Here is a 13,968-nt window from a genome sequence, read left to right as displayed (position 1 = left end):
TCTCCTTGTATTTACATACAAGAAGCAATACATAGTGCAGTTTTATATTTTTGTTCCTTATTAAGCACTGTTACACTGTGAGAGTGGCTCCAAAGCTACTTTAAAATGACCTGCAATACCCTGGTGACCCATCTAAGGAACATTGGAGTTTGTCATTGTGATAAACTGCCAGTCTGTTTATCAACAGCAAACATCTATTAGCCCTTTGAACCGGAGTAAATAATGCAAATTGATTTCTCTTTAAGATTCTTCTATTGATGGTTGATGTTATTTGTCTGTATTTGCATAGATCTGTTTTGGTCAAATATTTATGTATGGTTCTATGTGCTGTACAAATAGTAGTGTTCATGCCTGGAATGCTTTTATTTTCTTATAGAGGATCGGAGTCAGCGATTGTATTCAAACCAGTTCTATCAGGTAGGAGTTGTTTATGCCTTAGAATGGGGCAATATAAAGCTTTGTTTAACATGAGCCTTTTTAAATAGAGCTCGTGTTGGGCAGAATTAATGACTGTTGCAGTAAAACTGATGCAATTGAAGAAATGTTTCCTATTAACTCCTATACCTCCTCCTACATGTAACCTAGCATGCATTGGCTGACTTTCCATAGTATGGCCAAATGGACCTGGATGTTCACTTTTCTATTGTTCAGAACAATGAATGATTGGCAATTCAGGAGCTATCACTGTTTTCTGTGTTCTGGTTTGATTTTGATCCAACTTGTAGTATCAGCCGATGAAATTTTCACTTGGACAAAATCATAGTATGGTCTGTTGAAGCCAAAGCCTAATTACTGCCCAACCAAATCTGGATATGTATGACCAGCAATGCAAGATATTCTCCTTACTAGGTAACCTCCCCACATGTAATAAAATCATCTTTAGTATCAATGAGATGCAACAGTGCTGAGGAGAAGATTGTCTGGTTATCACTTTTCAAATTGACCATACAGACTCTATGAAGATTTTGCAAAATTAATTTTCCTAAAAAATCAAATATCAAACAAAATATTTTTTTTTCTTTCAAGTAAATTAAATGAAATTATAATGTTAAAAAATATATTTTCTGTACAGTTTTTTTCCAATATTGAGCATGAATGTTAACAGGTTATAGACAGTGGGGTACATTTATTGGTGTTTAATGCACCAGTGCAGTTATCATTAGCAACCAATCAACTATTAGTCTACTGTGTGTTGGAAAATGAAAGCAAAGATGAGGTAGTTTGCAGTATCTATACTAGTGCAGTGTAGCACCTATGTAAGTTACCCCTGGCGGTTCTTTTAAGCAAGACGATTGCTAGGAACGGTGCGATTTATGCACATAGTAACTTCGTTTTTTTTTCTCTCTTAACAGGCATCCCTTCCTCAGTTGGATGTCCATGTCAGCAATACAGGCAGTGGCTACAGTGGGTACAGACCTGGGACACCCTCTTTGCAGCCCTATAGGTCAGAGACTTTTGTCTTCCTTGTCTTTATATGGACATTTCTCTTAATTCTCTTCTTTCCTTTCTTCAGACATGTTTTATGGAGAGTTGATTTTTGCACTGTTTTTTAACACCTTTTTTTTTGGCTATTTGGCCTCTTCAAATAAAATCTCTCCTTTTCTCCCCCATGCATTTAGTCCTTTTGTCTTATTGTTGTTTTATTTTACCTATTCATTATTCTGTGTTTCTCATCTTACTGTAGATCTCAGCCTCTGTACCTACATGCTGCTCCATCCCCAGGGTCCTCCACAGCTCTTTTGCCGGGCTCTGCAGTGCTTTCTGGTATCACTTTGAAAGGGCAGTATATGGAGCTAAGTGAACTTGGGAAGGTGCCTGCCAGTGGCCTCCTCTACCAGGCACCTGCCTTTCTTTATAGTGGCCATTACTGCCCTGCTCAGGTCACCACTGACCAACAACAGCAACTGCTGCAGGTAAGAATAGAGTCATTAGCAGTGTAACAACCTTATTATATAGGCTTATCAAAAACAGTGGCTCCTTTGTATATGAATGTGAAAATTAGAGGCTTGTATTAGACCTGTGGGTAAGGCATGTAAAGTGTACCATTCATTTACTCATTTAATCTCATCTGTTTAAAAAGCTTATTGACAGCTGAAAAAACGGTATTTCCATAAGGTCATACCATATCCAGTTACTGATTACTGAGATCTTGTGTCTCTTTTCTAAGAATTGTTACCTTATTGGGAAAGTAACACTCAGGGCCGCCATTAGAAATCACGGGGCCCCGTACAACAAAATTTTTGGGGCCCCCTGGGCCCCGCCCACACTGACGACCAAGCTCCGCCCCATATCCCGCCCACATCGCAGTTAAAAGACCACACAGACATCAGCGCTAAAAAAGTAACCCCCCCCCCACACAAGTTGTAAAAAGCTATTGATGGTCAGGGCCCCCTTATAAAAAAATTGGGGCCCCAAAAAAAAAAAATTAAATTTTTTTTTTTTTTTTTTAAAAACATTGGTGGCAGGGGCCCCCTTATAAGTTAAAAAAAACTTGGGGCCCCAACAAAAAAAATGTAAAAAAAACTAAAAAATAAACAAACATTGGCGGCAGGGGCCCCCTTATAAGTTAAAAACAAATTGCGGCCCCAAAAAAAAATTTGGAAAAAAATTTTTTTTGAAAAAAAAAAAAACTGGTGGCAGGGGCCCCCTTACAAGTTAAAAACAAATTGGGGCCCCAAAAAAAATTTAAAAAAAAAATAATTTTTTTTTGAAAAAAAAAAAAACTGGTGGCAGGGGCCCCCTTACAAGTTAAAAAAATTTGGGGCCACCAAAAAGAAAATTAATTTTTTTTTTAAAAAAAAACCCAAAAAAAAACAATGGTGGCAAGGGGCCCCTTACGAGTTAAAAAAAAAATTGGGGCCCCAAAAAAAAAGTTTTAAAAAAAAGATTGGTGGCAGGGGCCTATAGAATATTAAAATAATACATTGGTGGCCAGGGGATTAAAAAAAAAAAAAAAACACAAACTGGTGTTCAGTAGAATTGAACTCATGGCTTCAGTACTTCAACTTCGCCTCCTTTCGTGACTTCGGGTCTTTTCACCGCTTCAGGACTTCAATTTCGGCTGTTTTCGTGACTTCGGGTCTTTGCGCTGCTTCAGGACTTCGGCTTCGGCTGTTTTCGTGACTTCGGGTCTTTTCGGCGCTTCGTGACTTCGGCTTTTTCCGTGACTTCGGGTCTTTTCGGCGCATCGGCTTCGGCTTTTCGGCACTTCCGCATTCGGCACTCAAGAGGAATGACGTACGGCTCGGGCGCTCGTAAGGGGGGCCCGGATCTTCAAAAAAATGCAGCGCTGCCGGGCCCCCCTTCATGCCCGGGCCCGGTACGCTTGTCCCCCCTGTCCCCCCCTGATGGCGGCCCTGGTAACACTACAATATAAAAATGCCCTCAGAGTATTAATTATTATTAAGTATTGCCAGAAGGAGTCATTGCTTGCTAAAGAAGCAAAATATTACACTGAGAACACAAAATTGACTGGCATACAGTATTTGACTGATATGTATATAATTACATATAGAGACAGGGGACTTGGCTGATTGAGTAGCAACAGAAGGAGGATTCTTACTGGTTATCAACTTCTCTTAAACTATGTAAACGCAGTTGGCTTTTAAAAGTCGAGTTAAGCTGGTCATAGATGTTGAGATTTTTAAAAGATCTGATCCTCATCGTGAGACCACGATTTTCTCGGAATGATCGTACGAATTGACCATCAATTAAAAAGACCATTTGCCAGGAAAACAAAGGGGAGCTGCCTGCTTGGCCCTGCAAACATAAATAGATTGCACTGGGACCGACAAAGATTTTGTTGACCTGGCCGATCAATTTGCTGACAGATGTCAGCCGAAAAATCGTAAAATGTATGATAGTTCGAATCCCACTAACCGCACGATAATTTCGAAAGATTGGTCGGACTTCCCGAAAATCGGTCGTTCGGCAAGAAGAATCGTCGCGTCTATGGGGAGCTTTAGAGACAAAGAAAGTAGTCAGAGTAAAGGAACATTGTGATGTTCTTTTTAAGCATTGCAGTTTTAAAGGAATTGTTCAGTGTAAAAATAAAAACTGGGTAAATAGATAGTCTGTGCACAATAAAACATGTTTCTAATATAGTTAGTTAGCCAAAAATGTAATGTATAAAGGCTGGAGTGACTGGATGTGTAACATAATCTGAGCTGAATGCTAAAGGATGTTAGACATCCACTCACTTCAGCCTTTAAAGATTAAACTTTTAGAAGCGTTTTTTATTTTGCATCAGTTTTTTTACCCAGTTTTTATTTTTACACTGAAGTGTTCCTTTTGAAGCATAATGATAGACCTTTTGATAAGCATATTTCTACAAAAATAATAAAAACAAATCTTAACACAGATTTATCATAGGCTTGCTGATTATTGGTTTTTGCCTATGGTTTGCAGTAAAGGGAACATGATCCCTCCAAATTTAGTCAGCAGATTATTGGCCTGTTATGGAGCCATAAAATGGCGCTGCTCAGATCAGATCAATTTCCTAGCTGCCCCAGGTCATGTGACTTGTGCCTGCACTTCAGGAGAGAAATGCTTTCTGGCAGGCTGCTGTTTTTCCTTCTCAATGTAACTGAATGTGTCTCAGTGGGACATGGGTTTTTACTATTGAGTGTTGTTCTTAGATCTACCAGGCAGCTGTTATCTTGTGTTAGGGAGCTGGTTGCCTTTCCATTGTTCTTTTGTTTGGCTGCTGGGGGGGGGGTAAGGGAGGGGGTGATATCACTTCAACTTGCAGTACAGCAGTAAAGAGTGATTGAAGATTATCAGAGCACAAGTCACATGAGTTGGGGCAGCTGGGAAATTGACAATATGTCTAGCCCCATGTCAGATTTCAAAATTGAATATAAAAAAATCTGTTTGCTCTTTTGAGAAATGGATTTCAGTGCAGAATTCTGCAGCACTATTGACTGATTCATTTTTAAAAAAAATTTTTTCCCATGACAGTATCCCTTTAAACTGCTGGCTTTGTCTGGAGGGTTTTCTTAAGATTGTAGCTATCTTTAAAATATAGTTTTCAAACCAAACGATCCTGTTCGAAACCCATTATTCAGTTCATGGCTGGCTTTAGAGTGCATGTGGCTAGAGCTATGTAACACATGGTATTTTGCTTGCTGCTGCACTCCAACAGAGAATAGCCGTGATCCAAACACCCCTCTCCACATGCGCCCAGTGCTTGCTTTCTGTTTTGTGTTACTGATTTGGTGTATGTTTTCACTGAATTCCATGCATGTCAGTCTATGGCTTAAATCGGGGGCTCCAAACCTTTTTTTACCTGTGTGCAACATTCAGATGTAAAAAGAGTTGGAGGGCAACACAAGCATGAAAAATGTTCTTGGGTAGTGCAAAATAAAGGGATGTGATTGGCTGTTTGTTAGCCCCTATGTGAATTGCCAGCCTACAGGAGGCTCTTTCTGTCAATACACCTGGTTTATATGAAACTAAAACTTGCCTTTAAACCAGGAATTGAAAAATAAGCATCTGCTTTGAGGCCACTGAGAGCAACATCTAAGGGGTTGGGGAGAAACATGTTGCTCGTGAACCATCAGTTGGGGATCACTGTCTTAGTTAATAGATAAATTGCCAGGAAACTATATGAGTGCTGTTCCTATACTCTCTTGAATAAGTTATCCCATGCCTCAGTATATATTAACCAGTATGACAAATTTACTACTTCATTTCCCTTTCCAGGTCAGACAGGATATGGCACCTCCATCTGATTATTACTCTCCTCCAATTCATCACACAGGACAAAGTGGATATCTGCCACCTGCCCCCACTCAGCAGGTACTATTCATGAACTGTTGCATCTGTTTTTATGATCCTGATGAATGCCCTGGTTTTTCTGACAATTCAGAGGCATTGCGGGATCTATGTAGTGTGACTGAGCTGAGCAGTAATCTAGGGATTGGGTCATTTTACTGAATTTCAAAGCTGTGTAAAAGCCAGTCACAAGATATGTTCCCTCTGGCTTGAAAAAAAACAACATTGTGTACAGAAAAATGTGATATGTGAAAGAGTCTATAACATTCAAGAAAAAATGATTTTGTTTTGACAACACATTCAGAGCATTCAATATAACAATCTGATGAATGCTAGTTATCAAGGTAAATATCTGAATAATTCAAATTTTTGCATTCAAACCATATTGCAAATATCATAACAACTATGGTAACTATTGACTTTGAACAACTTGTCGGAAGGCAAACCTCTTCTTTAAACAACTTTTTTAAAAATAGGTAGTGGTAAGGGATCTGTAACCTGTTTAAAAAAAACTCAGTGAGTGCCCCCATAGAGTCCTTATAAAACAGTTCCTTTTTGACTGATTGCCATTTTCTCTGATAGACTGTACCTGAGCATAAATCCATGTTCATGAAAAAGGAATCCTTTTGGTTTGTTTACTAGTCTTAAAGGAGAACTCAACCCTACCGCCCCCCTCTACTGGCACCAAGATCCCTCCCTGCAGCATCTATTTTTTTCAGAAATCTCTCTGTGTCTCTGACCTGCTATAAATCTGCAGAGCTAAAATGCTCTGTTTTTTGATCCTCTTCTGTTAGACTGGCAACACAGGACTTGGAAGAGCATGTGCAGTTCCATCTCTGTCCTGTTTGACCTTCTACTGCACATGCTCCTGCAAGATCCATATCGGCAACTGGATCAGAACGCAGACAGAAGATGGCACCTTTCAACTCCAGCTGCACAACTGCAGATTTATAGCAGGTCAGCACAAAGGGAGATTTTTGAAAAGAATAGATGCTGCAGGGAGAGCGTGTGGAGGGGGCTAGGGTTAAGTTCTCCTTTAAGGGACAAAAACCCCAGGCCATGTTTTTGATGGGTATTTTGGAGCAGTTTCCCATTTTGAAACAAATGTTTTTCTATTACGTTATATGTTTTAAGCTTTACAATAAGCGTCCTGTGCTAATTTGTATAATATTCATTTTAAATGGTTACAGAGATGCCATGTATCCTTTATTATTTTCCCTTTTTTATTTAAACTTGTATTACGTTCTGTTGTGTAATGTGCCTATAAAGGTTTGCACATTCATTAAGCCACTATTAAATATATTTATATTGCAGTGTCAGGTGTGAGAGCAGCTGACACAGTAACTGCAAAATACTGTACTTTCCACATTTTAGGTTCTTCTTTCTGTGATGGACTCACAACTTCCAATAATGGGGTTTGGCTCACTGTCTTCTGCTCCACAGCAGCCTTCACTGATCACAATGGGACAAGCCATGCAACCCATTCATCCTCTTTCTGCAACAGGGCAAACACATTCGCACAACATAAGAAATGAGGTGAGTTTCTGCAAGGGCGTATGTTACAACCCTTCTGTTACTATTATAGATCAAAAGCTGTGTATTTGCTGATCGAATGGGATTACTGAACCTTTTAGTTAGGCTCCATTCTGTGATATGCTCTGTAATTTGTATGTATAATATCTTTTGGCAGTATCAGACACACTCAGCAGATATAAAGCAATCTGAGGATCACAGGAGGTCAATGGGTGGATCTGGGCATTGTGTTTCATCTGCAGAAAGAAGGTAATGAGATACAAAGACTGCTGTATATTGAATTTGATGATGTAGTTGAAAAAGGAATCTAAAGCCCTAACTTGAATATTTGGGGTTGTGCACGTTTAATTTAACGGCCCAAAATCTTTGTGTACTCATTTTGTAATTCTAGACCACTGATCAGTAATCATTATTGTATAACCTGCTTTGTGCTTTTAAATTATCTCAACCTGATATGTTTGTAGATGTTATCTCCCCATCCATTTCAGAGGAAAGAAATAAAAATGTACACAATAATATGCACAATCCGATACCCTATGTATCTGTGTGACCTACATGAGCATACATTTTTTATGGATTTATTTCCATTCGCAATGGTCTTTGCAAACAAAACATATTTCCCAAAATGTCTTTTTGCAAGTTAAATTACTATGTTTCTATATACAATATGAGGATTTTAATGGCCAGCTTTGAGTCCCAACCACTGTAGCTTTGTTCTTTTATATGGTCATGAAACATCTTTGTGACTATATAATATCCTTAGATTTTAACATAGGGGAAACATTTTCCCATTTAAGTAACAGTAAATTGTACATTCCTTTTGTACTATAAAAATTGTGTATGAAACAAGGCTGTGTTATCCTGCCATTTTGTAAAATTGTTACAATTATTTTCCATTCACAGCTAAAGTCTAATCTGTCTTAATTTAGTCTAATCACTCTAGAGCTGTTTAACCATCTTTAAGGGCAGAGACATATGCAAAGGTTTGAGGAGTTGCCAGGCGACAAATCGCCTCTTCTTCGGGCAACTAATCTTCAGGAAAAGCCTTCCCGCCAGCCACAATCTAAATCGCAGGTGGAATGACAATGAGTGCGCTTTGTTTTCTGAAGTCGCCTGAAGTTTCCTTGTGAAGCGATTTAGATTCTAGCTGGCGAGAAGGCTTGTCGGGGAGATTAGTCGCATGAAGAGGCAATTTGTCACCGGGCGACTAATCTCCCAGAATCTTTGTGTGTGTCTCTGCCCTTAGATATAAGAAACCAGAAATACCATTTGGTTTCTCATTCTAACAGCTACTACAACTGTCAGGAAGGGTTCCTATCACATTTTTATGGAATAATGCCGTTTGTCTTTGTATTTAGGACAAAGCCTTCAAATTATGGAGTTTTCAGAAATCGCTTTGATGTTTATCAGCAGGTAAAGCCGGTCCTAATTTCTCTACACGTGAAGTGTTTTTCAAGTTATTAGTATATATTAGTGTAGTTTATGGCCAATGTAAAATCAAGTACACTGCCTAGCAGAGAGAAGTCTTAAGCAACTGGACTTTTTTTTCTTGAACACTTTTTACCACTCTTCCAAGCGGCTTCTTCAGTTCAACTGAGTGATAGGAATTCCCAACTATTTAAACCCTTAAGGGGAATTGGACATCACTAATATCCAATCACAGTGATTCCATTGAACTTATTCAGTTAGGAGGTTGCTGAAACAAACAGTGGTGCGAGAACATGATCCGGTCACAATGGTCCCATCATTCTCATCATTGCACGTGTTAATTTTTCATTTTATTTGGCTGGAAGTGCGAATCGCCAGGGTGAGGCTATAAAAAGGGGTGACTCTGAACCTAAATAGACTGGATAGTAACGCAGTAGTCTTGTCTTGTATTCTTATTGGTATTTTCATTCCAGAACTTTAGTTATGACTGTTACCTTAATCCAAATTTTGTTACTATATCTTACTATATTAAAAATGCTACAAAAAGGGCAATAACAATCACTTCTCCTCACCCAGACCCTTCACATGTGGGAAACTCCTCCCTTCACATCAACAATCTAACAGTGTAAACCAAGACCCTTTGTTGGTCCTTTTGTGAAATAAAGAATCCTTTTAACCACTATACATGGGTCCTTGGAGTACACATCCAAGTGTTACTGTATCTTTATTCCTTAAATGCATGTGATGCTCAGATGTATTTAGTAGTATTCTGGTCTGTCGCATAATCTGACTTGTCATTTCTTGTTTTGAATTTGTTAGGCCTATCCTTCAGATGCCTCCAGATGGACTGCTAGACCATGGGGCAGAGCCCCCCCTCTGGATACTGACTCCAAAAGTACCAAAAGCCCCCACAGTGAGGGTAACCCCTAATTGATATGTAAAAATGGTCTTGATTGCATATAGGCCACATTCAAAGATCGCTAGCGCTATATGCATTCGCAAGAAGTCTCCCCATGTTAGGTTCAAAATCCCATTCACCGTTTCTACTCTGTACATTTTGTTTTGATTCTTCATTTTTTTCGGATAAATAAAGAGTATTTTCTCCCGCCATCTTTCTTTATTTCAGTGAAAGCTTAAAAATAGAATTAATTTAACAAAAAACCCTATAATTAGGTGTTCAATTTATTTATCATTTAGGACCATTATTGCAAAACAAATAAAATTCTGATATATTAATTATTTCAATATGAGTATCCTGCCTCTACCTACATTTATGTATATCTGTGTGTTACGTGTTGTGTGTATAAAGTATGTGTGTGTGCGCTCTGATATGCCGGTATCATGCTGCAGAGCAGTAGTAAGCTTATGGAAGAACAGATGCAAGGACAAAGCATAATAGCAGCATATACTTAAAGGGATACTGTCATGGGAAAAAATGTTTTTTTCAAAATGAATCAGTTAATAGTGCTGCTCCAGCAGAATTCTGCACTGAAGTCCATTTCTCAAAAGAGCAAACAGATTGTTTTATATTCAATTTTGAAATCTGACATGGGGCTAGACATATTGTCAATTTCCCAGCTGCCCCAAGTCATGTAAACTTCAATCACTCTTTACTGCTATACTGCAAGTTGGAGTGATATCACCCCCTCCCTTACCCCCCGCCCCCAGCAGCAAAACAAAAGAACAATGGGAAGGTAACCAGATAGCAGCTCCCTAACACAAGATAACAGCTGCCTGGTAGATCTAAGAACAACACTCAATAGTAAATACCCATGTCCTACTGAGACACATTCAGTTACATTGAGAAGGAAAAACAGCAGCCTGCCAGAAAGCATTTCTCTCCTGAAGTGCAGGCACAAGTCACATGACCAGGGGCAGCTGGGAAATTGACAAAATGTCTAGCCCCATGTCAGATTTCAAAATTGAATATAAACATAGGGGAAGGCTATAAAGAGATATTGGAAATGATCCAGTGAGTTATCGCACACCCTGGCCCTCCCCAACGATAGAGATCCCTGGTGCACAGCAAAATGAGGAACGGCAACCTCACGATCCAATGGCAACAAGAATTCACCGGCACACAGGTAATGCAAGCAGGTTATACCTTGCTAAGTGTTTATTGCAGCATGCATGCAGATATTGGAAATGTCACACGCAATAAAGAGAGGTTATGCTGAACATACTTTTTGCCTCCTGTTTATAAATCATGAAAAATCATGTATTATTTCTCAAGCTGAACAGGGCAACTGAAGCTCCTACATGTTTGATCCTTGGAGGCAGCTAACTAGGTTACCAGTATACAGTCCCTTTATTGTGTTTGTGTTAGCAAGAGGCATCCTTGTCTTCATCTCCAAGGCAGGATAAAATAACAGAAGGGGGACATGTGTAGGGGGTGTGTGGGGTAATATCTGTATTTACTGTTATCAGCAATATAAGATGCATATAATCGGTGTCTTTTGTTCCGATTCCCATGTTGAACGAAATCCTAACGTCCTGCACTTTAAAAAAGTTACGCCTTAAAGGGGAAGTAAAGTCTAAAATAGAATAATGCTAGAATTGCTGTATTTTATATACTAAACATTAACCTGAACTTACTGCACCACAAGCCTAATCAAACAAATGATTTATGCTTTTAAAGTTGGCCACAGGGGGTCACCTACTTGTAACTTTGGTAAACATCTTTGCAAGACCTTAGGGATTGTCATAAATTATCAAAACCGCACAAGTCAAATAATATCTGCCAGAAGTCTATACAGCAAAACTGATAATCAGAATATGCAGACTGCACTGGGTCCTGTGAAAATTGCCCTTCTGCAATTCTTGGATCTTGGAGATGAAGCAGGAGAGCTTGGATTTGGCCCTGGAGCCCATGAGATCAACCTCCTGTGTTCCCCACAGGGACACAAAAAGTCTGGAAGACTTTATTATTATTATCATGTATTTATATAGCGCCAACATATTGTGTAGCACTGTAAAGTAAATGTGATTATACAACTAAATCACATGAATTATATACATAGAACATATGGAGTTACATACATCACAATCAATACCGGTACAAAAAGGTGAGGAAGGCCCTATGCATAGGCATACAGTCTAAAGGGAAGGGAGTAATACACAAGGTGTGGGAGTGGGCAAGATCGAATTAAGTGGGTGAGAAATGTGATACTGTATGTGGTGTTGCGTTTGGTAGTTAAGCAGAGTGAGGGTAGGCTTCTCGAAAGAAGTGCATTTTTTTTGTTCTGGAAAACAGAAAGGTTGGGAGAAAGTCGGACAGACCATGGGAGAGAGTTCCAGAGGAGGGGTGCAGCCCTTGCAAAGTCTTGAATGCGAGCATCTGAGGAGGTAATGAGAGAAGAGTTGAGTAGCAGGTCAGTAGAGAAGCGTAGTAAGCGGTTGGGTGAGTATATAGAGATGTAGGGTGGGGCAGGGTTATGTAGTGCTTTGAAAGTCAGTGTTATTAATCTGAATTTGATTCTGAAAGGTAATGGAAACCAGTGCAGGGATTGACAGAATGGCGAGGCAGAGGAGGAGCAGTTGCTGAGGTTTGTGAGCCTCGCAGCAGTGTTCATTATGGACTGGAGAGGTGACAGTCTCTGGAGGGGGAGGCCAATGTAAAAGAGTGTTACAGTAGTCTAGACGTGATATGATGAGAGAGTGAATAAGAATTTTGGCAGCATTTTGGGTGATAAATGATCGTATTATGTTCCTTAGGTGGAAGTGACATGATTTAATAAGTGACTGGATATGAGGAGTGAATGACAGGGCAGAATCTAGGATAACCCCAAGGCACCGGGCCTGGGGAGAGGGGGTGATAGTGGAATTGTTAACTATGATGGATACTTCCGGGATGTTACTGGTGTTAGTTGGAGGAAAGAGAACCATTTCAGTTTTAGAGAGGTTTAATTTAAGGTAGCGTTGTGACATCCAGGTAGAGATAGCGGACAGGCAGGAGGAGACGCGAGTTAGGAGTTCTGGGTTGAGATCAGGAGATGAGAGATAGATCTGAGTATCGTCAGCATAGAGGTGGTAGTGGAAACCATACGAGTTGATTAATTTGCTGAGGGAGGAAGTATATAGGAATAATAGTAAGGCTCCCAGGACAGAGCCTTGAGGAACTCCAACAGAAAGAGGTAGGGGAGAAGATGCTACTCCGTTGTAGGAAACACTGAAGGAACGATTGGTGATGTAAGAAGAGAACCAGGACAGGGCTGTGTCACGAAGGCCAAGCGAATGGAGGGAGGGTGATCTACAGTGTCAAATGCGGCTGAGAGATCAAGCAGTATTAGTAGTGAGAAGTGATTGTTGGGTTTAGCGGTTAAAAGGTCATTAGTTAGTCAAGTCAGGGCAGTTTCCATGGAGTGTTGTGGCTTAAAACCAGATTGTAGGGGGTCCAGCAGGTTATTGTCAGAGAGGAATGAGGTTAACGTTTGTAGACTAGGCACTCAAGTCGTTTAGAGCTGAAAGGTAGCAGAGAGATAGGTCGGAGGTTGTCAAGATTGGAGGCATCAAGAGAGGGTTTTTTCAGAATGGGGATGACAAGAGCATGTTTTAGTTGACTTCTGGGTGAAGTGCCCACTCCCCCTGATCTATGGTCTCTCTGCCAAGAAACTCCACCAGTTGTCCACCACCAGATTGCGGCACATTAACATATGCCACTGCAGTGTCATTGTTCTGAATCCTGATGGGTTTGTTCAAGAGTAAGATTGTACAGTGAAAGAAATCTATGCGTATGGCCTGTAGCTGCTCTAGGACATTTATAGGTGATGACTTCTGGGGTAGCCATCTGCCCTGAGTCATCTGTCCCTGGCAAACCACACCCCAGCCCTGGAGATTGGCATGCATGGTTAGGATGGGCTGTTTGCATTCACTAGTCGACAACCTACTTGTCAAGGGAGGGAGGGCAATTAGGGTGTCCAGTGATTAATTCTTGGGATTCCACTGGTTGAAATGGAACCATGTCTATTGCTGATACCATGGAGTCTACAACTTGCATGCAGGTTCCTTAGGAAGGTGCAGCAGAGCTGGGTGGTGAACACCATGCCCAAGAAGGTAATTTTGTAGTGGGCTTCGTGGATGACTTCTTGAAGTTGATAATCCAGTTTTGCACCTGTCTGGATTGCCTTGTTTTGATAGGAGAGGTTTTGATGGAAGAAGGGAGCCTTGAAGAGCAAAAGTCGAGGTAGGGAGTGATCGAGAGTCCCTGTGAAAGGAGTGCCATCACTGGAGCTA

At 40.2% G+C, this 13,968-nt stretch overlaps 1 protein-coding gene across 2 annotated transcripts in view; it reads left to right on the top strand.

Annotated features, from left to right (window-relative positions):
- Nucleotides 1-9,844, top strand: part of prrc2a.L (proline rich coiled-coil 2A L homeolog) — a 68,860-nt gene extending 59,016 nt beyond the window's left edge. The window contains exons 25-32 of one of the 2 annotated variants that reach the window (XM_041571926.1): nt 377-417; nt 1,353-1,444; nt 1,685-1,913; nt 5,704-5,799; nt 7,150-7,311; nt 7,466-7,557; nt 8,667-8,721; nt 9,556-9,844. In XM_041571926.1, coding sequence (XP_041427860.1) covers nt 377-417; nt 1,353-1,444; nt 1,685-1,913; nt 5,704-5,799; nt 7,150-7,311; nt 7,466-7,557; nt 8,667-8,721; nt 9,556-9,666 — 878 coding nt within the window. In that variant the 3' untranslated portion in view covers nt 9,667-9,844. 2 annotated transcript variants of the gene reach the window in all.
- Nucleotides 9,845-13,968: the final 4,124 nt, after the last annotated feature.

Source organism: Xenopus laevis, chromosome 8L (assembly GCF_017654675.1).
Source record: "Xenopus laevis strain J_2021 chromosome 8L, Xenopus_laevis_v10.1, whole genome shotgun sequence".
Classification (NCBI taxonomy): Eukaryota; Metazoa; Chordata; class Amphibia; order Anura; family Pipidae; genus Xenopus; species Xenopus laevis.
The sequence above is the reverse complement of the archived record's forward strand: the minus strand, read 5'-3'. Positions and strand labels throughout refer to the sequence as shown.